We start from the raw sequence: 27,581 nt of genomic DNA on the forward strand, positions 1-27,581 counted from the left end.
TGGGCTTTGGTTGTAGTTCCTGTGTACAGTTTCCTTGCCTTATTTGGGGAAGGGAAGCTACCTTGCTTACCAGTGGGAGTGGGAAGCATTGAGCTGCCTTTGTCCAGTTTTGTGAGGTTTCAGCCAGTAACTAGTAGTTTATTGGTCGTTTTGGGCCAGTTTCTAGCTTTTTCCAGCCCCTGGTATAAACGCTAAACGCTGTTAGCTGATTTAGAGCTATTTAGCGGAGCTGCCACTGTTGCACACTAGGGCAGTGCCGGTTAAGCAGGTTTAAACTATTCGGCTACCTAAAGTCCACTCTTCAAATTTTCCCTTAAAACTACCTTCCTCGAACTATACTACTGATCAAATCAGCGTATCCTATAACTAAAAGATCAACTCTACTTGACTCCAAGTAGACTATTCTCTATCTATTAAACCTAGCACTTGCTCCTACAGTACTTATTACCTTGATACGGCACTCTTGTCATAGATAGTACCCCAAAAGGCAACCCCCATTTCTTGGTCACCCACGCCCCGGAATCTTTTTTAAAGTTTTTCGTCTACCCTTCTAGCATGTCGAGGGATCAGTTGCTAGTGTCCTCTCCTGCTCAGCTGGTGAACCTGGGAATATTGAGGCAATGTTTCAATTGCCTCATGTACACAGACAACCCTTTCCTCCTCCCACAAAACACAAATACATGCGAGAGATGCAACTATACGGCCAAACTGGAGGCTGAGCTCTCTCAACATAGGACTGGCAAGACCAGTCAGGAGGAGAAGGTTACCACACACACTATAGACCCAGTCTCACATAGTACCATTACAACCTCAAATCATACACATAAACACACAAAGACATACTCGGAGGCTCTGATCAAAAATCTACCAAAACAGCAGAGGCCACCAAAGCAGACACCCAAACAACCACCACCTCAGAACACAACACCCGCAACACATAGACCTCACAGTCAGTGTGTCAAACAGTCACAGCCCTTAAGGCCAAACACAATGCCAGACACACTAGTCATTGGTGACTCCATAGTCAGACACACTGATGTCCCGCCACCAGACTGAGTAAGGAGAAGGTCACAGTAAGCTGCCTGTCGGGCGCTAGAATCCGCCACATAATGCAAGCACTCAGGTCTCTCAACAGCAGGTACAAATATGACTCAGTCATTGTCCATGCTGGTGTAAACGACCTGAGACGTACCTCCTTGGACTACATGAAAAGAGACATTGAGGAGCTCTCTGATTATGTAGCCCAGGCAGGTATGACCCTGACCTTGAGCAGTATCCTACCTTCACCAAGAATGATGCCACAATACAGAGATAAGATGATCAGCTTTAACAATTGGCTTAAACACTGGTGTCATTCAAAGGGGATCCAGTATCTGTCTGCCTGGGATGACATGCTGGACAAGCCACGCTGCTTCGCAAGGGACGGCTTGCACCTGTCACCCTGGGATTCCGGATATTGGCAAAGGCTCTTGCCACCCCATAGTGCCTTTTTAGGCAAGGCTCAAATTCTAAACCTACCACCCTAGAACACAAAAAGGAAAAAACTAAGGGTAATGCTGCTCAATGCCAGAAGTCTAAATCTCAAAATGCACGCACTCGAGGCCCTTCTCAGTATGGAGAACATCGATGTCTGTGCTGTGACAGAAACCTGGTTCAAGGCTCCTGAGAGCACCCCAGCGCTATCAGGTTTTACCTCATATCATGCGTTCCGCCCCAAAATCCGGACAATACCAAGAAAGGAGGGGGTATCCATATTCATCAAGGACACCCACACCTCAAGACTGGTGGCAACGCACGATGCATCGGAGACCATCCAGGTGCAATTAACCATAGGCAAGACTGCTCTGCAAATTGTAGCATGTTACAGGCCACCCTCACAAACTCAGGAAACTCACATGGCCTTCCTGAAAACACTAGAGGGGATAAATGTATCACCAAACACCATCATACTAGGTGACTTCAATTACCCTAATATAGACTGGGAACACTACTCAAGCCCAAACACCCTAGCCCAAAAGTTCCTGGAATTCATAAACTCAAATGCCATGGAACAACTAGTCACCATCCCCACAAGAGGAGATAACATACTTGATCTCATCATCATGAACATGGGAGCACAATGTTCAACACCGGAAGTATACCCCTCACTGGTGAGATCAGATCACAAACTAATCTCGCTGGAGGTCCTCATCCCACCCCCACCTGAAATAAAAAAGACCACAGTAAAGAACTTCTCAAAAGCCGACTTCACACTTCTAAAGACTAGTGTGGTCTCCTTTCAGGCCCCCGAGCTGGCGGAAAACAATACTCAAGCCGCTGAATCACTTACAAACGCCTTCTACCAGCACCTGCAGGACTGCATGGATAAGGCAATCCCAAGCAAAACAAAGACTCTTTGTACCAAAGGCAAGCGTCCAGTCTGGTGGACCCCAGCCATAAACAAACTCTACAACAAAAGGAGGAAGCTACTACAAGATAGAGCAAAATCCTTAAAAGGTAAGACACCCTTGATCACTATAAGTAAAAAACTAAGAACTCTCATAAAATCATCCAAAGCAAATTTCGAGAGAAAAATAGCTAAAGACTCAAAAGACAATCATAAGGCCTTCTTTAGCTATGTTAGAAACCTAGGAGGAAACTCCCAGATATGCTCAGAACTAGTTCAAAATGATGTGAAGATTACTGATCCTACAGACATTGCCAACATACTGGCTGACAGGTTCAGTGCAAACTTCTCCCCTCCCCAAAAGGAGAGATATCTATACCAAATGAGTGCAGCCCCCAAACATCTCCAGCGCCCAAGTGAGAACTGCTCTCTCCAAAGCAAAAACACAGCATCCATGGGACCCGATGGTGTCCCCGGCTGTGTGCTCCACGAACTCAATGAGGAATTAAACCCACAGCTAGGACAGCTGTTTAATCAAAGTCTTACCTCTGGATACGCACCCAGGAGTGGCGCACTGCAACTGTGGTCCCACTTCACAAAGGCGGTGCCTCCACAGACCCTGGAAATTACCGCCCATTAGCTTGACAAGCCTTATCTGCAAAGCCATGGAGAGGATCATAATGGACCTCATAAATAAAGACATAGGGAATTTGCAGACTTTGGATCCAACCCAGTTTGGCTTTGTCAAAGGCAGATCATGCCTTTTAAACTTGGTTGACTTTTTCAAACAGTCACCAAAGCCATTGATGAGGGAAAGGCAGTCCATACAGCCTACCTCGATCTGGCTAAGGCCTTTGATACAATACCCCACTCGGGTATCATTGAAAAACTCATCAGCTTAAATGTTAACCCATACATCACAAGATGGGTTGCAAACTGGCTGAGTGACAGAACCCACAGGGTCAGAGTTGCTGGCGCCATGTCAGACTCAAAGCCTGTCACAAGTGGTGTCCCACAGGGCTCAGTCCTGGGCCCACTCTTGTTTGGCATCTACTTTTCCAAGTACAAGCAAACACAGGAGGGTTATGGCTGACAAAGTTTGCAGATGACTGCAAACTGGGCCATAGTAGAAAACACATCTGACACAGATATCCTTCAGAAGGGTCTCACAGAAATGGATAACTGGTGCCAGAGCCACGGCCTAAAGTTAAATGCCAAAATGCATAGTCATACCCTTCGGGAAAAACAAGGTTACCCCTAGCTACCAAATAGGTGGCAATCCACTGAGCACAGAAGAAGTTATCAGGGACCTGGGGACCCAGGTTGATAGTAGTCTGTCATTCGACACCCATGTAGCTAAAGTAGTTAGGAAGTCCTTCTACATTGCCCACCTTATCATGAAGGGATTCTCATCTAGATCAAGGGAGGTCATAGTCTCCCTTTACTCATCACTCATCAGACCAATGATTGAGTACAATGCCCCATTCGGAATGTATCTGACCCGACACTTGCAGCAGCTGGAGAGGCCACAAAAGTTCCTCACCAAAAGGATAAAGGGTCTCAAAATCTGTCCTATGCTGCCCGACTGAAAGAACTCCAGCTCTATTCAGTCGCCACGCTTGCTCAGAGGTGACCTTTGCCTAACATACAAGGCCATGTCAAACCCAGATTTGATGAATATGCTTCACCTCAAAAAATCTAGATCCATCAGAGCCACAAGGGCGGAGACTTAAACCTCGACACGGCTATTAATAGGACGTGCTGGAGGGATAGATTCATCACCCAAAGACTCCCTATGCTGTGGAACAAAATCCCGGTACATGTGAGGCAGAGCACCTCGCTGGCCTTGTTCAAGAGAAATCTTGACCAATGGATGGGAGATCGCAGATATACCCCAGGAATTACCTCAGTGTCACTGCTCGACAGAGGCACAGCAAAATAATGGGTATAGTTCCCCATACTAAAGGGGTGGCGTAAGCCACAAAACAATGGGCTAGGCTTATAAATGCCCTCGGGCAGATAGCCTAGTATGAACCTATGAACCTATGAACCTATGAACCTTACCTTTAATTAATTCTGTAGCATGCAGATATCTATCTCTTCTCGTATACATTTTTTTATAATTCTGCTTCTGTTGATTGGGTGTGATATTAAACCACATCCCATGTCATCACATTTAGTGTTCTGGTCTCTCTTCGGTCTTTGGGCTAGATGGCTGTTCCTTCCTACAAACTGCCCTTATGTATTGTGTGTACCTATGCTCATCTGTATGCTTTGCCTTTTTTTCCCTTCTTTCTCCTTTCTGGCATATTCTGCTGTCTTTTCTTTTTTTCTTCCTCTCTCTTCTTTCTTTTTCCTTTGAGTGGACCTATCTACCAATCTATCTTTTCTTCTCTCACTACTATTACTGTTTCTATAGTGCTGCTTGCTTATACCCTCTGTACCTCATATTTCCCATTGTTTGTTTTTATTTATATATGTTTATATTCTCTTTCTCATTTCTTTGCTCCTCCTTCCTTTTTATTTGCACTGTATTTTTTCTCTGATTTTCTTATCTTCCCCCACACACTTTTCCCCCAGATTGCCAGCCTTCTGCCACTTTCTCCCACATATACCTTTTACTATTAAGGGCATATCTTTTTTCCCATTTAAGTTATTTTAACAAATAAAAAATAATGTATAGCATTGTTGTATGTACTAGATTTTTACATTACTTGCCTCCTTACCTTTACATTGCTTTGTCAGTGTCAGTTCTACTTTATATATGTAAAACAATGCACACATGCACATGTCAACACAAGAGGTTAGCCAATAGTCCTGGAGTCTTGTTTTGTGTTAATTTGACATTAATGTTGCCTTTATGTCCTTATATCTGCCCGAGAGCTCTACCTTTCATCTCATCACCTGTTGCTACCATGCACCAGTGCTTCACCATGTTCATAGTGTAACTAATGACCACAGATGTGCTTGTATAATGTACTTATCTTTTGGGTGTGTTTTTAAACTTCTTACAGGGTTGTAATTCAGTATGGTCCTTCCAGCACTTGTCCAGTATGCCCCCGAGCTGTTAGTGTGACTATTGCTTGCTACTGCTTTTTGAAAATTATAGGATAGAATTTTTTCCCCACTTAGGCATGCGCGCTGCATGTTGACTGATTGCATGCCAGTGCCTCTTCCAAGCTATGCAGCTTCCTGTTGTTGTTGACTCTCACTCTCTCCTTCCTCAGCAGATTGCAGACTTGCTACCTCCTCATTTCGTCTGGTTGTTCTCTCACTTGGTTTTCCTTTTAGGCACTTCTAGGAAGCCATAGTTTGCTGCCTGCATTCAGTGACTGTTTGCATCAGTTTTGTGACATTTGTGGTTGGTTGGTTTACCGTTTCTTCCTTGACTTTTTTCTTTTTCCTGCTTGTTGACCTTCTTCTTTATTCCTTTCCTTTAGTTACTGCAATTTGTCAGTCTTACTCCTATGGTGTCTCTATTTTCAATGTGCCTTCTCAGTAAAGCAACATCGGGAGGGAGATTTCATCTTCCCCTTCTTTTGGATTTTTTTTGTTTGCTTTTAGATGGATTTAATTGCAAATGTTTTATGGAAGGTGTTACCAGATCTGCATGAGGTTCCTTTGAACATGAGTGGGTGAGAAGGTGAGCATTGTTGTGCATTACTATGCATGTATGCTCCACCTTTGTTTATGTGCTTTGTGCTCAAGATGCTTTCTGTGAGAATTGGATTCCTTCAAGTTTGTGTTTTTTGATTCTTCATCCATAAGGGACTGATTTGTGATCGCATTCCTTGCTGAGCTAAGTAGTTAATACTTTTTTGCCTTTGCTTCTGGGATGTTTCTCTGTCCATTTGTTTTATGAGGTTGACTTTTTTATATTTTGTCGTGATTTTGTTGTGTGGGATTATATATTCCATCCTTTTCTTATTACTTTCTATTGTGGGTTGTTTACTGTGCTGCTACTGCCATTCATACCAATTATCTCTCATGTCCCTAATGATGCTTCCATTGCTCCTCCTGGCTGAAGTTTGTATTCTTTGTTCTGATTTTGTGACTCTCCCCTTTTTGCTCCACCTGGCATTTTATTCTCTTTCCCTACTATCTTGGTCCTGTGCTTTTGATTTTTCCACCCACCTTCAGGTCGTTATTTTTCTGAACTTTTTCACTAATCCAGCTCCCGTTTGTGAAACAGTTAGTCGTCATGCTTTCATTGCCTGCATCTTTTTCTTAATCCCAGACTGGGGACAGTTTTTTTCATTGTTTCTTTTGATTATATATCAGATGTTTCATTTTATCTTTTTTGTTGTAGGGGAATGTGACCTCTTCTACTGATGTACTGGCAGTTTTCCCTTTTTTATAGTGTATTATTTACCTCCATTTATTCTGTATGCGGGCCTTGTGATTTCCATAACTATCAATCCATCTCTAAAAGTTCCCAGACCTCTTCTGGGTTTTTTAGAACAGTTTGGTGTCCTGCTATATTTATTACTCGCTTTGATAGGAGCTGAGGTTTGCAGCTTACTCCTCTTCTTTTCAATTCTTCTTTTATTATATTGCATTCTTGTCACTGTCAGTGGAGTTTTGCTCAGTAGTCTGCAGTTCTTTTGGTGTCTTTGCTGTCTAGGCCCTTTAATTTTGTTGTTCTAGCATTCCTGAGCATCCATTCTTTTGTTGTTTAAGAATGTAGGTTGCGCAGAAATGTCTTGTCTGGGATGTGGCCCCTTAGATATTTCCTGTCCTGTGGGTCATATCTATTTCTAGATTCCATTTTTCAAATGGTTTTAGTTGAATATTTTTATTAGAATTTTTAAACAATTACTAAGTTTCCCCCAATTATTCCTTCTCTGATACTAGTGATTGTCAAGTTTTCTCTCCTGGTTATAGTTGTTGTAGATCCATTTTCTTCTTTAGTTTTCCCATTTCCTCTTCCAGGATGTTTAGCCGGCCCATACATTGTGCCAGTTGTTCATCTGTCGATTCTGTTTTCCTTTTGCCGACTGTGTGTTCATCTTGCAGTTTTCTGTTGTCAGGCCTTTATTATAGTTTCCCTTAGAAATCTTGTATCCTTAGAAACTCTCACTACCATATGTATTAATCTTCCTCTATCTGCCACTGAGTTATTTTCTTTCTATTGTTCCATTACTTTTCCTTCTGTTATAGATTGTTTACTACATTTAATTTGCTGTACTTCCCACTTTTCTCTATATTTTTGAGTTTTATTCTCTAAGGTCAGCAAGAGCTAAAGTTTAGGCAGCCATATTTGCTAGCACCTCTAAGGAAGTTCAGGAAGTTAAAAAAAATACAGAACTGAAATTTCACCAATGACTGCAGTATTTGATGAAACAAATTTGGCAAAATATACATTTTCTTAACGTCAGCTATTTCAGAAGAACTACAAAGAATTGTACCCTGATTAAAAGTACGAGCAAGTCTATTGTTAACCTTTTTGGGACAGGTAACTCCCATTATTTTCAAGGTCAGCATTCTTATTCATTGACTCCTTGTCTCCTCATAAGCATTTTGCGTGTCTTAATTTGATTTTTCAATAATGTACTAAATGTGTGATTTTTTTTCTTTAATGAGCTTAAACCAAATTGTTTAAATGACTTATAGCCTCTTCACCATTTTCCTTACAAATTTAGGCAGTTTCTTATTCCACCATGGTGGTGATATCCTTTTTCTCTTCTTAATAAAATCTTTTTTGTACTTGCATTGCTGTGAACAAATGTTCTTTTTAGTTGTGTTGCAAGATTCATTGTCACACGTGTATATAAGAAGTTGTTTTTTACTTAGTGCTCATTCTGATAAAAGCTACTAAGTTTTCAGATATCAAATCAATCAATAAAAAGTTCTAAATACCTCAGTGAATGGCTCCTGCTTAGCTTCAAAGAGTGCTTTTTGGTTTGTAGGTCTCCTCTATCTAGCTGCACTTCTGCATTTTTTGTTTTTTGATTGTGTATCATTTCAAAAAGTGTGATGATAATGCAATATGGGTGCATCCAGGTAAAAAAATAATTTCCCATCCCCAGTAATTATCTGGGGAAAGCTGTTGACTGATGAGGTTATGTATATTTTGAGGAGAATCTCTGGTTTTGAGTCTGAGCATATTTTCCCAGAAAAAGGGAAGTCTTCCAAAAGAAGCACACAGTGCAACCGAGGAAAAGGAAATCTCTGCTATGCTCTTTTCTGTACACACTGTGGCAAGTCAAATGTTCCACAAGCATGAAAAGTTTATTCAGTAGAAACACTCTGGAAAGCTGGTAAGCACTTTCGTCCTGAACCACAGAACTTCAGACAATCCCCTTCAATTAATTACACATATTTAAAGCATAATCAAAGCGATCACAAAAGAAGCACTATATATATATATATATATATATATATATATATATATATATAAATTTTTCAGAAAACCATTTTATACTAAACAATAATTACTGACCATTTTCAGAACATCAGGTGTTTATGTTAGCTTAATTCTACAGCTAAGTCACTGTGACGGATGTGTTGCGTCAGTTATGTGGTACTTCCTTCAATTTAGAAATAGACCCACATTTTAGAATTATGCCCAAGTAATAGCCATTTACAGTGTCTTGGTTGCATGACATGTTCATATTTGGTTCTTAAATATTTTCCCTTACCACCACAATTGTCTACAGTTGAATATGCATTCATTGCTTTGAGCAATCTTTAAATCTGTGAGTGTTCTCACTTTATAGGTTCATAGGTTAATACTAGGCTATCTGCACTAGGGCATTTATAAGCCTAGCCAGAGTGTGTTTGGCTTTCGCCACCCATTTTAAATTAATTTTGCTATGCCCTTTTTCGAGGTTAATATACTGTGCCTCTGTCTGTGACACAGAAGTGATACCCGGGGTAAACCTACGATCTCCCGTCCACTCATCAAGATTCCTCTTGAAGAGAGTTAATGAGGGATTCTGCCTAACCTGGACTGGGATTTTATTCCAGAGTGAAGGGAGACTCTGGGTTATGAATCTGTCCCTCCAGCATGTCCTATTTATTTCAGTGCTGAGGTTCAAGTCTCTCGAGCACGTAGCTCGATGGGATTTGGATTTTCTGAGATGCAGCATGTCCATTAATTCCGGGTTGGACATGGCTTTATACATCAGGCACAGATCGCCTCTGAGCAGGCGGTATGCCACTGAGTAGAGCTGGAGTTTCTTTAACCGGGCAGCATATGGCATCTGTTTGAGCCCTTTGATCCTCCTGTTAGGTACTTTTGGGGTCTTTCCAGTTGCAGTTGCTGCAGGTGTCTGTTAAGGTACATCCCAAAAGGGGCATTGTACTCAATTATGGGCCTGATGAGGGATGAGTAAAGAGGCACGATGACCTCCCCTGATCTAGATGTGAATCCCTTCATAATTAGGTGGGCTATATAAATGTTTTTCTAACCACTTTGGCCACGTGGTTGTCAAATGAGAGATTGCTATCAACTTAGGTCCCTAATTACTTCTTCTGTACTTAATGGATTACCACCTATGTGGTAATTTGTGGGCACTTTGTTTTTGCCAAAGGGGATGACTATACACTTTTTGGCGTTTAGCTTGAGGCCATGGCTCTGGCACCAGTTGTCTGTTTCTATGAGGCCCTTTTGGAGGATGCTTGTGTTGGCTGGAGCGTCGATTATGGTGCCCAGTTTGCAGTCATCTGCAAACTTGGTTAGCCACAGTCCTTCCGTGTTGGCCTGAACCTCTGAGAAATATATACCGAACAAAAGAGGTCCCAGGACTGAGCCTTGTGGGACGCCACTTGTAACTGGTTTGGAGTCTGACATGGCTCCAGCAATTCTAACCATGTGGGTTCTGTCCTTGAGCCAGTTTGCAACCCATCTAGTGACATAGGGGTTTATATTTAAGCTGGTGAGCTTATCAATAATGCCCGAGTGGGGTATTATATCAAAGGCTTTTGCGAGGTCCAGGTAGGCTGTGTGGACCACCTTCCCCTCGTCAATGGCCATGGTGACTGTTTCAAAGAAATCAACCAGGTTTAAGAGGCAGGATCTGCCCTTAACAAAGCCAAACTGGGTAGGATCCAGTGTCTGTAGGTCCCCAATATCTTTATTTATGAGGTCCATGATGATTCTTTCCATAGCTTTGCAGACCAAGCTAGTCAGGCTTATGGGGCGATAGTTTCCAGGATCCGTTGAGGCACCACCTTTGTGGAGAGGGACCACTGTTGCTGTACGCCACTCTTTGGGTACATATCCTGTAGTAAGGCTGAGATTGAACAGTAGTTTTATGTTTGGGTTTAGCTCTTCTTGGAGTTCATGTAGGATGCAGCTCGGGACACCGTCTGGTCCCATTGATGCTATGTTTTTTGCTTTGTAGAGGGCAGCTCTTTCCTGAGCATATGAGATGTCAGGGGGCAGCACTCTGCTGGGATAGATATTTGCCCTTTTAGTGGGGAGGGGGGGAGAAGTTTGCGCTGAACCTGTCAGCTAGTATGTTGGCAATGTCTGTGGGTTCGGTGTATTTTTTGTCATTTTGGACTAATTCTGAGCATATCTGGGAATTTCCACCTAGGTTCCTAACATAACTAAAGAAAGCCTTGTGATTATCCTTAGTGTCCTGTGCAATTTTTCTCTCGGAGCTGGCCTTAAGACGATTTTATGAGTGCCCGTAGTTTTTTGCTAATACTGATCAGAGATGCCTTCCCTTTTTGGGATTTTGCTCTATCATGTAGTAGCTTCCTTCTTCTATTGTATAGTTTGTTTATGGCTGGGGTCCACCAGACAGGACGTCTGCCTTTGGAGGATTGGGTCTTGGTTTTATTTGGGATTGCGTGATCCATGCATTCCTGAAGGTGTTCATAGAATGCGTTTCTAAAGGATTCTGCGGTCTGGGCCGTATTTTCCACAGGCCCGGGGGCTTTGAAGGATTCCACCTCGGTTTTGAGGAGTGTGAAATTTGCTTTAGAGAAGTTTTTCACTGTGGTTTTCAGGGCAGGGGGTGGAGTCGGGATGTGAATATCCAGTGAGATTAGTTTATGGTCTGATCTTACCAGTGAGGGTTACACTTCTGGTCTGGAGCATAGAGTCCCTATGTTGGTGATGATCAGGTCCAGTATGTTTCCCCCTCTTGTGGGAGTGGTAACAAGTTGTTCCATAGCATTTGAGTTTATAAATTCTAGGAACCTTTGGGCTAGGGTGTTGGAGCTAGAGTAATGCTCCCAGTCTATGTTTGGGTAGTTGAAGTCGCCCAGTATAATGGTGTTTGGAGAGACCTTCAAATTTTCCAGTGTTCTCAGGGAGGCCGAGTGGGGTTCCTGGATTTGGGAGGGTGGTCTGTAGCAGGCTATAAACTGGAAGGCAGTTTTTAGTTGCACATGGATAGTCTCTGATGCTTCGTGCTTTGCCACCAACCTGGAGGTGTGGGTATCTTTGACGAATATTGATACTCCCTCTCCTTTTGTGGTTCGGTCCAAGATTTGGGGCCAAAAAGCATGGTATGAGGTATAACCTGGTAGTGCTGAGGTGCTCTTGGGAGCCTTGAACCAGGTTTCTGTTACTGCACAGATATCGATGTTCTCCATGCTAAGGAGAGTTTCGAGTGCATGCATCTTGAGGTTTAGACTTCTGGCGTTGAGTAGCATTACTCTTAGTTTCTTATCCCTTGTGATACCTATGGAGGTGGGTTTGTCTTTTGAGCCTTGCCTAAAAAAGGCACTATGGGGATAGCAAGAGCCTTTGCCAATATCTGAAAGCCCAGGGGTGACAGGTGCAAGCCGTCCCTAGCGAAGCATCGTGGCTTGTCGAGCATGTCATCCCATGCTGACAGGTATTGGATCCCTTTTGAATGACACCAATGTGTAAGCCAGTTGTTGAAATTGATCATCTTGTCTTCATATTGTGGCATGATTCTTGGTGAGGGTAAGATGCTACTCAAGGTCAGGGTCATACTGGCCTGGGATACATGCTCAGAGAGCTCCTCTATGTCTCTTTTCATGTAGTCCAGGGAGGTACATCTCAGGTCATTCACACCAGCATGGACAATGACTGAGTCATATTTGTACTTGCCTTGGAGTGACCTGAGTGCTTGTGTTATGTGGCAGATCCTAGCGCCCGACAGGCAGCTCACCGTGACCTTCTCCTTGTTCAGCCTGGTGAGCGGGACGTCAGTGTGCCTGACGATAGAGTCACCTATTACAAGTGTATCAGGTGTGTTGTTTAGCCTTAAGGTCTGTGACTGTTCGGCACACTGGCTTTGTGAGCTATGTGTTGCATGTGTTTTTTTGGGGTAGTGGTTGTTTGGGTGTCTGCTTTGGAGGTCTCTGCTGCTTAGGCAGATTTTTATTTAGAGCCTCCGAGTATGTTTTTGTTTGTTTATGTGTTTGGTTTGCTGTCGTGGTAGGTCTATGTGAGACTGGAATTGTAGTGAGTGTGGTTTCCTTCTCCTCCTGACTGGTTTCGCCAGTACTGAGTTGAGAGAGCTTAGCCTCCAGTATGGCTATATGGTTGCATCTCTCACATGTGTTGGAATTTGTTGGGAGGAGGAGAGGGTTGTCTGTGTACATGAGGCAGTTGTAACATTGCCTCAAGATTCCCAGATTCACCAGCTGGACCAGAGGGGAGATTGACAACTGACCTTTGGACATGCTAGAATAGTATTGGGAATTCCTTTATAATTGAAAAAAAGGGCCAATGGGGAACGAGGTACTCAAGGGGAGTTTGTGAGGGTGCTTTTAATATTTTAGTGCTGACTTATATAATTGCTTTAGTGAGCAAGTGCCAGATAACTTAAATTCAATGTGTTACAGGTAACTTAAATGCAAAAACAACAAACAGTAACTTTCTTTCAAGTGAAACAAGGAAATAAGTACAGTAAGCAATGCAGATATTACTAGGGATCCACAGAAGTGCTGAAAAGCCACATTTTAGGTGCAATTAGCATTTCAGGGAAATAACAAGCAAACAAACAACAAGCATACAAATAAAGCTAGATTCAGCAGGCCTGGATCTAGTCTATGCTACAGCAAACAAGGTGTACCAATTTCAGTAAGAAACTGTTCAAATATGCAGGCACTATAAGCCTTTAACCAGAAATTCCCAGCTGAGAAGGGTGAAGTCCAGCCTCTCCTCCCACAAGAGTGCAGACCACGAACCTTCTTAATGTAAAATAACTGGCCTGAAGCCCAAGTGCTTAAACCAGAACTAATACACTTTTAGAATAACAGACACTGAGCCCTCAATCAGCAGTTCACAACTTAGAAGGATGTAAGCTACCTGTCCTGCCACCACAGTGCAGGCCACAAACCTTCCTAATGTAAAACAACTCTGAAGCCCAAGTGCTTAATCCAAACAACTTAGAATGATAGCTACACTTTAATCAAGTTACTACCAAGCAGTAATAAAAACAATTGAATACTTTAAAGACTGCCTGGATTAGTGCTCAAGTTATACAAACAAAGCTAGATTCAGCAGGCCTGGATCTAGTCTATGCTACAGCAAACAAGGTGTACCAATTTCAGTAAGAAGCAGTTCAAATATGCAGGCACTATAAGCCTTTAACCAGAAATTCCCAGCTCAGAAGGGCAGAGTCCAGCCTCTCCTCCCACAAGAGTGCAGACCACAAACCATTTTAATGTAAAATAACTGGCCTGAAGCCCAAGTGCTTAAACCAGAACTAATACACTTTTAGAATAACAGACACTGAGCCCTCAATCAGCAGTTCCCAACTTAGAAGGATGTAAGCTACCTGTTCTGCCACTACAGTGCAGACCACAAACCTTCTTAATGTAAAACAACTGGCCTGAAGCCCAAGTGCTTAAACCAGAATTAATACACTTTTAGAATAACAGACACTGAGCCCTCAATCAGCAGTTCCCAACTTAGAAGGATGTAAGCTACCTGTCCTGCCACCACAGTGCAGGCCACAAACCTTCATAATGTAAAACAACTGGTCTGAAGCCCAAGTGCTTAATCCAAAAGATTTAGAATGATAGCTACACTTTAATCAAGTTACTACCAAGCAGTAATAAATACAATTGAATACTTTAAAGAATGCCTGGATTAATGCTCAAGTTATACAAACAAAGCTAGATTCAGCAGGCCTGGATCTAGTCTATGCTACAGCAAACAAGGTGTACCAATTTCAGTAAGAAGCAGTTTAAATATGCAGGCACTATAAGCCTTGATCAATATAAAAATTTAACTCCTCTTTCTGGATATGCCTTGAAAAGCAATGTCTTTGCACACATACTGAACTCCAAGTCTCAAATGCAGATGAAGCTGTTATAGCTGTATAGACTACAACAGAAGAAAATGTTGACATTGTTTATACATGGATCGTTCACTGCAATAAAAAGTTCAGTTTCCCCAGACTCTGAATAATTGTCATGTTGCTGTTGTTTTTCATTAATAGATACTATTCTGAAATGTCCTGCAAAGACTGGTGAAATCCGCAATGTCTTATGTAAGTCCAACAGTCATTCACCTGCTTATTTACTAAATTGCAAGTGAGCCTTGATATACTAATGACTTGAATCTGATCAAGTCTGACAGCATTCTGGTATGCAAGCTCAAGGTCCCAATTGATTCAATTGATCCCTCTGTAATTTGCATATGAAACATCATGCAACTACATAAGTAAAACTTGTCTATTTCTCATACTTGTCTAGGGTTCAATTGAATGAAATACGTACGATAAATCTGAGATATCAGAATTAGCCAGGGTTAGTTAAAATGACTCGGGAACAATTTTAGGCTACCTATCCATTACTTCTCCATTACTGCCTGTGTTACTGTTGTCATCCTGTGTGCTATTAGGATAATTTAGCTCTATTAGCATAGAATAAGTGTCAGATGGCTTAGGGCCTTTCTGAATGTCATACAATATGAAAACTTTCATCTCAAGTAACTGGGAAAATACTAGATAATCCAAAGTTAGAAATTAAAATGTTGATTTACATAAACAGATCACTAGTGAATTGCCTGTGCTGAGAAAAAGTCCTCAGTCAGTGAGATGGCACTCTGCACTCTCCCCTCCTCTCCCTGTCAAAATGGGTGTACCACAAGGGTCTATCCTAGGGCCTTTACTTTTTAATATCTTTACTAATCAGCTCCATACCTCCTGTCCTCAGTCATCTTTAGTGCAATATGCAGATGACTCTACAGTCATCACCACAGCCAACTCTCCCTCTAAGCTCTTCTCAGCTACTCAGGCATCTTTTAACTTAGTTGAAACATGGCTCTCCAACAGCCATCTCATCCTTAACCCTAAAAAAACAAAGCTGTTACTCTTCCTACCTAAAAAGTTCATAAATATTAAACCCTCCTTCTCCATACAGTCCCTTAATAACACTCCCATTCAGGTAAAACCAGTACTAAGTTCTTAGGCTTAACCATCGACGATCAGCTTAAATTTGACTTGCATTTTAATAACTGTATCAAAAAGACACATTCAAAACTAGGGGTCCTTTTCTGTAACAAGAAATTCCTTACCTCTGAAGCCACAATTACTCTCTCTCTTACCTATCTTCGACCCAGTCTAATGTACAATTCTCAAATTCTCACAAATCTTAACTCAGCACTCCTAACTAAACTCGTATCTACCTACAAGGTAGCTAGATTTGCTGCCCAACAAACCTACAAATTCCATCACTGTCTCTCTCTCTCTCTCTCTCTAAACACCTAAACTGGCTTGAATTACCCCACCAGCATCGTCTCTCTCAGCTCCAGATCATCCATGCTATCCTATACCAGCCTTCCTACTTCCCAGCACTATCCCCTCTCATATCCCATTATTCTCCCTCCAGACCTTTCCGAAGCTCTGAACAAGACCTACTACAAATCTACAAACCCAAGTCTAAATTTGGATGCAACATATGCAGCTATCACCCCGCTATTGTCTGGAATAGGCTCCCACTAGAAATCAGGAGGCACATCTTAAACAATTTAAGACAGACACCAAAGAGCACTTTAAAAGTCACTGGTCCTGCCACTGCACCCTCCCTCCTTAAACATCCCCTACTTCTCATACCTTAATCTACTTTCTGCCCTTAACTCACTCTTCTCACTAGCTCTCTCTAATCTTCCTTGACTACTCTTTCTACTGTCTTCTAAAATCTATTAAGCAAATTGCCTCAGAGAAACATTCTGTTGTAATTGTCTTGCCTTCACGCAACTACATCATGATAAAACTTTTTTTTAACTGCTTACCCCAAAAACTATACTCATCTTAATGACATATTTCTTTTTATACAAATTGAAATAGTTATGCTATACTCCTAATTATTGACACTGTATAACATTGTATTGCTACTTAATGCCTAGTAATAAGGTGCAGTTTAATTGTACATATCAGCTTCAGAAATCTTTAAAATACTGTTTGTGAGCTTTCTGCACTTGTTAGAGCCCTTATATTTTATCTCATTTTTTTAATGTTTCTAAACGGATATATTACTTCATGAGCTGTATCATACAGACATGATTTTTAGGAACTTGCCTGGGATTCGCTGATAAGAGCTACACAGTGCTAAATAGCATAAATCAGGTAGCTTAATGCAGCCCAAAGGTTAGCAGAAATGTATTGGGGTTAGGAGAACACTGGTATACCAAGGAGTGAGGTGCATAGTAGAACAGAGCTAACTTGTTATGGGCAAGAGCAATACTAACCTCGCACAGTGGACAAGTAGTACTACATACGGGATCTTATGTGGCAGTTGTCTTAGACAAAGTGAGATAGTGACTATGTGCTCACTTACATATGGAATGAAGCACCATCTGGCTGCCATCCACTTAGCCCACTATGGGTCAACACAGCAATGTGCCAAACAAGTTCTTCATTGGAATGGGGGTAATGGATAGACAGGAAAGTTGGAAGAGGAGAACAGCAAGCACAGAAAAACACAAAAGAGTAGCTATAAAATATGATGGGTGCCATGAATGACAATTTTATAGGAGCAGAGAACTATATGTGATGGGATACGTAAAGAGGAATAGTTGTAGGACAGATAATGGGAGAGGAGAAGATGACAGAGGCAGATATAAAATACAGACACAGATAGGCAAGGGGCAATATACATGTAAAGAGTGGGCTGATAGGGGTAGATGCATACTGATAAATGGTCGACAGCTAGTGATAAGGAGTCTTGGATAACAAACATGGAGAATGACAAATGGAGGGCAACACCTGGATAGGGATAATGCAGGTGCTGTAGAAAAATGCCAAGTCAGCCTAGAGGACAACATCCAGCCTTTATGAAACTCCATGACTGGTGTCTTAGGCAGGGTGCTGTGGTGGACCAGTGTTTGGGACCTTCTGGTTACATGACTTGACAAACTAGGCCTGTGCCTGGAAAATCCTCCAGGCCACTGTCAGAAAAAAATATAACGCATGAGAAGTGGCCACAGAGGCTACCAGTGATCGTTCTAGGACGACTTCAGCAGGGTCATCTCCATCTCCTTAATACATTAGGACTGTAAGAATGTTTCTTTTTTCACATCGCCTGCATTTTAATGATGACTTGTAAATATTTGATACTTGCATAGTGTTAATACTTGCAAATTAATATCTCTGTCATCCTTTTTTTGAATGTTTGCTTCTGTCATTTTTTATTATGTTGTACAATGTTTTGGAGCTTTTCTCTCCCAGACCACAACTGAAAAAAGGCTATTTTCAACTTAGTAGGGCTATTCCCGGTCAACAAATATAAATAAATAAATAAATAAAGCACTTTGCCAGAGGCAGATGAGGTGAGCTGTGACATATATATGTCAGACCTGTTTTAAGTATTTACAATTAAATAGGTTCAATTGAATCCTGGCTTATACATACATACTTTGTGATGCTGAGATGTTTTTGTGAACTCAGTAACAGAACCATCAGCTGACTGAAGCCAAGGTGACCACTGTTGCTCCATGACATTGACTACAATTAGACCTGTAGATTGAAAAAAAGTGAGCAAATTACTAAATGTGTATGGTGCACATACAGTTACACTTGTGCCCCTTATATCATATGCACCCCACTGCTGTAAGAGCCACTCCAAACTCCTGTGACCTTCTCTCATATTCATCTTTCATTTCTTGGCCACTTGAAAAGAAAGTATAGACACATCAGTGCACAGCCACCCCAGGTAATACAATAAAAGGATAAAAAATACAAATGAAATAATTACAATATGTGTCCACCTCTATCTCTGCCTCACCCCCACCATCTGCATCCCGCTTCTGAAGGTGAGGGTAGTGACAATTCTGCCACTGCTGACCAGAAATGACAATGTTAGTAGCATCAGTCGCCATCCTGGAAAGCTTGGGCCAGGCATCCAGCTTGTACAAGGCACCACCATTCCACACCAGCAGGTAATCAGACAAGTCTTTATGCAGGAAGAACAGGAATGGTTTGTTTTCCTTAACACACTGTGCAGAAACCCTGCAACTCACACTACCAGAGGAAGCCCTGGCCACTGTAGTGGTTCACTGAAGGAGTAAAACTGTAGCCCTTTGCATGTGGACACACGTTTGAACATCATGAGACCTGCAGTGTATCACAGCAATGGGACACTTCTTAGCCATTTTATTGTGTAGCACACTATCCTGCTGATCACTTAGCCAGTGTGCCAGAAAATATTAGTTTCATGATCCATGTGAGCCAAGCCAGGCATGTTTAACATCAAGAAAGCACATTTTGTTCTGCCTGTGTCTGCCTCATTACAAGGCCATTATTAGCAACATTTGTAAACATGGATGCCGTTTTATTTGAGTATGCTTCAGGCTGAAATGTGTGGAATAAGGAACTTTTCAAAGATAACTCTCTGCAAGTGAGTATAAACTACTGAAAGGTGAAAATTCATTGCTAATGTACACTACTAGTATTATCAACCCATATGGTGTGTGTATATGTAGGAATACAGCATATTATACCATGACCCCCCCAAAACGTGCACGCTGATTGGCCAGCGTGCCCGTTGTAAATCGAGTTATACTAATGGAAAAAGGTCCGGTCGCCCGGACTTTTTTCCATTAGTATAACTCATTTTTTAAAACACTGTCTCGCTATGTTAAATGGGTTTAACATAGCGAGACAGCTTTAAAATAAGCAACCGTTGCTTATTTTAAAGCTGTCTCGCTATGTTAAACCCATTTAACATAGTGTGACAGTGTTTAACGGAGAAAGCAAGATCTCCGTTGCTTTTAAACACGCTATGTTAAATGAGTTTAACATAGCGAGACAGTTTTAAAATAAGCAAATAAACAACATCGTTGCTTATTTTAAAACTGTCTCGCTATGTTAAACTCATTTAACATAGCGAGACTGAAAAAGCAACGGAGATCTTGCTTTCTCGCTTTTGCTCAACTCTGATGTACCGCGCAGGCGCAGTACATCAGAACTGCCGCGGATGCCAGACATCTGCGGAAGGGCAGTAAACAGGCATTATACTATGCCATTATTTAAGAAAAGTAACAGTTTCTTTTCTTAAATAATGTCATGGTATAATAGCAATAACACGCCTGGGTGTGGGTAATGCTAAATTTACCCACGGTTGGCTTTGTTTGGTTCCTCGGGCTTCACCCTCGGGACCAAACCACGCCAACCGTGGGTAAATTTAGCATTACCCACACCCAGGCGTGGGTTATTGCTATAATATCTCACCCCTGTCTTAGTGTTGCATACCTTGGGCATTGGCCATCTAGGGAATTACAGGACATAAGGAACATGAAGACTCCTTCCTTTAAATAGGAGTAGGCATGATACCACCCTGTAAGGGGGGGGGTTGCAATAGGGTATGTATTCCACTGTACTGGACCAATAGGCAGCTGTAACAATGGGTGCAGGAAGACCATGCTTTTAACAACCTGGCACAGAGGGTGTAATTCTGAGTAAAAATAGAAAAAGAGAACCATTCACATGAATAAGTGTTGCATAAGATTTCCTGCAAAAAATGCAGCTTTGAGGTGAATCATATTTTTCTTTCCTGTTTTACACTTAATTTTTGTGCAGCTTTCTATGTTTAATAAAGCAAACAAATAAGGCAAAATATTATTTAGTGGCATTGAGGGTGATAACATGTTGTTTTTCTTACCATCCTCATCTTAATAATGATAAAACTATGAGTCGCATCTCACAGCTTGACAAAGTAATTGCATAAATCATGTTGTACAGTGGGTGACATAAATGCAAATCATCTGCTTTATAGATTAAAGTATTGTTTAATGACAGCACAGTCTAGTAAAATACACACGCACACACACACACACACACACACACACACACACACACACACACACACACACACACACACACACACACACACACACACACACACACACACACACACACACACACACACTGCAATCCCATCTGTGCCGCAGAGGTCGAACAAAGTAGGAGACTCAAGGGTATACTTTCAAGGGCATGTAATCCATCTGGATATTAACAAAGACGGTGCCCTACTTCTGACATGTAAAGGTAAAGAAGCATAATAAAGTGTTCAGAGGGTTCACATGCTTATTAGGGAACTGTCTAAGGCTACGATAATTAAAAATGTCATGACAGGATATGTTTGTTGCAAAACCTTTGATGTTTGCACTCACCAGGTTGCCTTTTATTATTTCTGGCAGTAAATTGGAATTGTGCTTATGAAGCAATAGCTGTGGCAAAACATCATGTATAAGTAAGGAATTAAGGAATTTATCAATGAAATTCATTGATAAAGAAGTTTGTGAATGGAATAGTATATCAGGCAAATAAATGAGCTATAACCAGGGAAAACAACAATGTACAATAATAGTTAATTTATAACACCTCAGGGACTCTACAGCACCAAGTATCTGTAAAGTACTCTTTCTGCTATATGTGTAAAAGCAAATGGCAGATTCAGTCTACCTGTTTATACTGCTTACCATACCTCTCAACATCTTAGTGCAATAAATCTTGACAAATCCGCAAATAATGGGGGGACAAAGCGCCCAAAATAGGGACGCTTTTAAAATGTTGTTCTTACAAACTTAAAAAGTAGGTAGAATAACAGGTTTTGCAGTAGCATTATTTTTTCTGAAGGATATGAAGTCTGAAACTCATATGTCTACCATTATTTTTTACTGCAATATTCAATGATTTGCCAGTGATTTGCCAGAAAAAAACACAATTTTATGAGAAGCAGACCAAAAATACAAGGCAAAAATCTGGACAGTTGAGAGGTATGCTGCTTACTGCTTACTGCTTATCCGAGAAAAAAGAAAGTTATTCTAGTGTTTGTATTCAAAGATGCAGCAATCCCATAACCACATAGTATGTGTTTATGTATTCATTTTCTAATTGTTTCTAATTTATCTTATTGCTTTTCCAAACTGTTATCCAAGAGGAAGTGGTCAGTAAAATAAAATAAACTAATAATAAACAAGGCCATTTTAATTTCTGAAGAAGGAATGCAAGCATTACTATAGATGCTTAATATTGTTTCCATAATGGGGTTTGCTTTGTGGTTGGGTTACATGTATTCTGTCATTTGATAGCTGACAAACTGCCTGGGAGTGAACAGTTAGACCCTATATGACAAAACACTATGCCCTCCATATATACAACAAATAGTGCAAGATTAGGTGTCCATAGTGGAAAGAAGTTTTCTGCCAGTATCACTGAAGACATCTAATACACACATTGGAATTTACCATTGTTTTCAACAGGGCACCAGTATTATTATTAGTGGAAATCTAGCCTTTCTGTATCAGTCAAGAATTTCCTCTCTTGCAAACTCAAACAGTAAGCACATAGTGAGACGTTATTTTTTTTCAGATTAAATAAAATGGAAGAAGGAGTAAACATGACCATCTTTCTGATGCTTCTGTCTCAAATTCTATTCTTTTAGGATTCTTTTTTTATCTGAAAATAATTTTAAGATATGTTGCCTTTTAATAATCTATCATGTAGTGATCATAACAAGATGTGCTCATGACTTAGTAATAACAATGCTAATGGACATAATTCATTATGGATGTAAAAATAGTGTGGGTGATTAAGGATGAAATATGCAACAGGGTGAGTAGTTGCAGTGGAATGACATGGGGTGACATAGTTCAAAACAAGAACAGAAAGGTTAGATGAGTGGACAAAAGCAAAACATATATTTAACATACAGTTAGACACTGATAGCTTGGCATTCAGACTGGTGATCAGCAGACAAATGTTTGGTGGAAATGTATTCACCTGGAAGAATGATAAGACCCTACACTTAAGACTGCTGATATGGCCATCTAAAAATCATCTCCCTTGTCAGCATTGACAAGCGCAAGCTGGACAAATGGGTGGGTTACCACAAATTCACCCCAGGGGTGGCACCCATGCCCCTCATGGACAGGGGTAGTTGGTGCTGATCTGTAAAGTACATCCTTCTAACCAAGGACAATAGAGCAACCTAAGATTAATGTGGCTTGGCCCAGAGCACAATCTGGTTAAGTGGCTTGCTAACGTCACATTGTAGGCAAATGAAGGTGGAAAGATTTAAAATCTGTACCCTTGGAATAGAAAGCAGCTCATTAATAAGTCAAAGCTTGAGGCCTCTGTGCTGCCAGGAAAACTGCATTGAAGCTTCCCCGTTCAGGAATCAGCCCTGGACTGTATTAGTGAGACTGCCGAATCCTAACCACTAGACCACCAGGAAATTCCCTAGTATCCTAAAATACTTTATTTTTCTATTTAAATGCTAAGGTGAAAGGATATTTAAAGAATGTAGGAATTTCATTCCTAAAACAAATCTATTACATCTGTGTAAAGGAACACTTCATCTTCATCATGGTGGTGATGGTAAAGTCTTGATAAAGCCATATTTTTCTGTATAAAATCTTTCCTTCTTTTCTCTCCTATCATAAAACTTAGCTGTTTGTCAGTAAAGTTCAAGAGTTTAAAGACAATGGTCCTTGAGGATTTGCACGAGCCTTGTGGGGGCTGCATTAAAAGTTTTGCTTACTCCGTCAGTATTTATGCCTTTTGTGAGATAAATTGATTTGGTGATGTGGTACTCTACAAAGGATACATTACTTTTGACTTCTCATCCAGATGCAGGTTTTTCTGTACCTGATGATTTTTTTCAGTTTTTAAGTGGAGAACCTGAAGCATTTTTTGAAGCATTTGACAACTTTGTGTGCTGCTTCCAAACTGACTTCAGCCTCAGTGAACAATGTTTTGGAAGTATAAATTTCAATATTAGTTTTATTAGATGAAAATAGCTGTATAAGCCAGTTATGCCCATAATTGGTTTAGAAAAAAAAGAGCAGATAACCTGGCAAGTTTACCTTCTATGTTTGCAGACTAAAGCTATGGAAGGCTCACCACCACGTCGTCTGTTGGTTTGCTGAATAGAGAATTGTGATTGTAATGGCTGTTTAATATGCAAAATATATCTGAATTAAATGATTAATTTTGGGCATGTGTTCATTCATCCATACATTTTCACATAGCTGTTTTGTCCTTTTCAGAGTCATGGGAATCTGGAGTCCATCATAGTAATAAAGAGATGCAAATAAATCTACCAGTCCCTCACATGATGCACAGATGTAGTCACTAACTCACCACACAAATGCTGTTATATGAACATAGACAGACACACTCACATAAGCAGCTTACCAGTTCATCTATAGAATGTATAGAATGACTTGTACATGGTTACTTAATGCTGGCATAAAAGGCATCACTTAAAAGCAGTACATGTGAATTTACCTAGTGGTGCTAGCAAATGTTCTTTGCGAAAACTGGTAACTTTTTCTTAATTATTGTTTTTCTGGAAGAGTGCTGTTATCAGTCAGAATTGCCAATGACTGGATCTTTCTGTTATAAAAGTTAATATATGATGAGAGAATGATTACTATACATGTTTAGCTGGCTTGCAATGAAGAGTTCTATAAGTTGTAAAAGTCTGTTTGTTTCATACACATATGTGCCTGCAGTCACTCTAATTCTGTCACTTCTGGAGAATTATGTGACAAACATTTTAATGTTTTGCTTTAAGCTCTTTGAAGACTGTGATGACACTTGCAATTTCTGTTGCAATGGTAGCCATATTTTCCCAGTAGCCAAACCATTATGTGTTTCATTATAGTTAAGAACTAGTTTGTGTGAGTAATGCAGGATTTATCATGGCTGCACTGATTGCCTTGCACAATATGCTTTAATGTTTTAAAATATAAGATTGTTTCCACCACATAGTATTCAGTTAAAAACAGGGTATTCTAATAATTCTGAGTTCTGTCAGATATTGCTGAAGAAAATCCTGAGCAAATCATAATTCGGTGTTCATTTGCTTACTTAAAAAATACTGTTAGTGACTGTTTGCCAAAGTGTTTTAGAGATCAGATTCAAGCACTGGCAAGAAAAGGCATTGCCATGAAAGAATAAAGGTATTTTGGAGTATATATATATATATATATATATATATATATATATATATATATATATATATATATTTATACAAAGAGAGCTGAAATGAGATCATGATTTCTAAATACAAACACAAGTGTTAACACAACCAATACAGTCTTTAGGTCTGTATGATCAATATCTGATTGCAATGCTTTGGAAAATTAAAGGAGTTTATTTATGTGTTACATCATTGTTTATAAAGCCAGGTACTTATGTTGTTAATTACGTTGTTTTATTTGTAACTGCTTTATAACACACCTCATGCAGTCTTTATTAGCCCCCTTCTCCATTTTATTTCATTTTAGAGGGTCCAGAAGCTGACTACTCCAAGTCCAGACCTGAAGATGAGAGGAAAGCTAAGTGCTGGCACTTCTACCAATACTGACAATGACAGTGAAGCCAAACTCAGAGGGGACGGCAGTATCTCAGCCATCACAGAAAAAGAGACTCACTTCTGAACACTTAATTCTTTTTATTGCTTTTATTTTTTTGTAAAATAAATCATTGAAATATAGACACTCACTTGTTTTGCACAACTTTTATTAACAAGTTAATTTTAAAGTAAACATTGTATACTTGTTTAAAATGTGTCTTTTTAAATATTATAGCAAAGAGTGAATATCACATAGAAGCATAATATTTTGAATTCATCCATGGTCCTGCTGTACAGCAGTTAGGTCTTCTCATGTATACATTTCTGAAACACATTTTTGAATGTCTTATTTTTGCACATTGCCTGAAAAGCAGCATTTTCCTACCTGATCATACTTTGCCTTATACCCAGCATGTTCTCTACATTTGAAGATGTAACATTTCAATACAACATTCATCCAATTTCTTTATTATTCTTCTTCTGAATCAGTATGTGTAATATAATTCAACAAAACCAGAAGAATTACATTATTTTCTTGACAGTGTGCCAGATATTTGAAGGTTGATGCTGAACATGAACTCAGTACAGTACAGATGAAAATCTTTGGTGCAGTTTTAGATATATCAAATTGTCAAATTCTTGTATGTTTAGTGTAATAGTTTATTATGGTATGATAAATCATGCATGGCATGGAAAATATGATCTGATTAGCTGTTAAATTACACAAAAGTACTTGCCTAACACATTTTGGTTGTCACACAATATCTGCACATGACATCTGTGGCTAGTAAATTGCAGAATTAAGTATTCTGCCCTGTGTTTTACATGTGTGGTTGTGGCAAACCAAAAACATGTCTAACTATGTGAGTTATGTCTCACTAAAGGATGCGACCTATTATTGCTGATGATTAAGGATATAAGTAGATGTTGTGTAGCAGTTTTTGCTTCAAACAGTATTCTTGTATTTGTCAGCTTGTCACACCAACTGCCCTGTCAGGCATTCAGTACAGAGTAACCTAGTTTTTCTTCTGACTTTAAGCAGAAAACAATGAGAGAGAAAGAGAAGCTAAAATACACAATTAACCAATTTCTTCCAGATATTCTTCTCAATTTGTTTTCCTGCTATGGCCCCATGCTGGTTCACAAAACAGGTTCAGGGTGATCCTAGCATTTATATTCATTAAAATGTTCTCAGGTTTTTACCAAGAACCACCAAAGATATAATTTCATTGTCCTTCATTTTGCTTCCTTGAACCTGTTAGATTATATGGTACAGTTGTCCATTTCCTTAAGTTTCTTTCTCAGGAATAATGTACTTGGGTTGCATTTTCTCAGGTCTTTGTTGTACTATTTATTTTCCTCTAGAATTGCCATTACTTGGATCTGCATATGAGGACTGGTGCATGCAATATACCCTTTTTAGCATTCTATGACCTAGAATATGATATGTTCCCAGGTCCACTCACATTATATCAATACTTTAGAGATTATATTATTATCTGTCACAGAACTAATTACTTTGTTCCTGGTTAGGTTTCTTGTAGGTAGTGGAATTCATACACTGTAAGTGGGACTAGTTCTATTCCATGACTTTTAACTGATTTACTGAATGTAATATTTTAAATAGCATGTAGTTTTCATTGTTGATCATTAAGCACTTAAGGAAATAGTAACTGGTTTGGTTCTTTTCAGTTGAGAAGTATTGCTGTAGTCCATCACAATTATTATCATTATCGTGATAGTAGTTGCCTTCCAAAAATTTTCTTGAAGAGAGCTATATGATACTAGAATAATGTATATATTAATATTTTGATGAAACTCACTTCCACACTTCCCTGAATAGAGACAAACCCTTTTTCCTAAATACCGTGGTGCACCTTTTGAAATAAAAATTCTAGTAGGAATTCAAATGTCTAGCTAGATTTACTGGTAGAAACATGGAAGGAGCATTATACTTGGTGTTGACTTCATCTTTTACCAGTCTCTGATGCACACTATCTTGCTTGTATAGTGATTTTTGTCTTAAAGCATTATATCCTGCAGCAGGTTCATGTAAGCTAAAAAAATTATTATTATAGATTTTACTATGGAGGTAGTTAAGTCATTTCCAAGTACTAGAGTACCCAGTCCCTTGCTGTTGTACATGATAAATCCTGCAGCTGCTAGCTTTCTATATAAACAACAGCTGTTTGTTGCAATTTGACTGAATTAACTGTTATGATTGGTGTAGATTACGTGAAACACGAACTGCTGTCTATCCCACCCTCAAAAGGTTGCCAGTTTTACTAAAGTCACACTTTCATCATAATGTAGAAGTATATGGAGGGATTATTACTGACCATCAAGGTGCTTTTGCTCTAGATCTGGCTTTTTTGAAGGGATGGATACAGGGAGCACAGCCCCCTTCTTTATAGGTGCGAGCACTTTATCCCAAAAGAAACATTAATTG

General features: G+C 40.0%; 1 protein-coding gene across 3 annotated transcripts in view; it reads left to right on the plus strand.

The window, feature by feature from the left end:
- The window catches only part of SLC6A11 (solute carrier family 6 member 11), a 1,657,595-nt gene extending 1,632,002 nt beyond the window's left edge, over positions 1-25,593 (plus strand). For all 3 annotated transcript variants that reach the window (XM_044078040.1, XM_044078041.1, XM_044078039.1), the window contains exon 15: positions 25,065-25,593. In XM_044078040.1, coding sequence (XP_043933975.1) covers positions 25,065-25,217 — 153 coding nt within the window. In that variant the 3' untranslated portion in view covers positions 25,218-25,593. The remainder of the gene's footprint in view (positions 1-25,064) is intronic.
- The last annotated feature ends 1,988 nt before the right edge of the window (positions 25,594-27,581 follow it).

This window comes from Protopterus annectens, chromosome 7.part0 (assembly GCF_019279795.1).
Source record: "Protopterus annectens isolate FY-2018-M chromosome 7.part0, PAN1.0, whole genome shotgun sequence".
In the NCBI taxonomy this organism is placed as follows: domain Eukaryota; kingdom Metazoa; phylum Chordata; order Ceratodontiformes; family Protopteridae; genus Protopterus; species Protopterus annectens.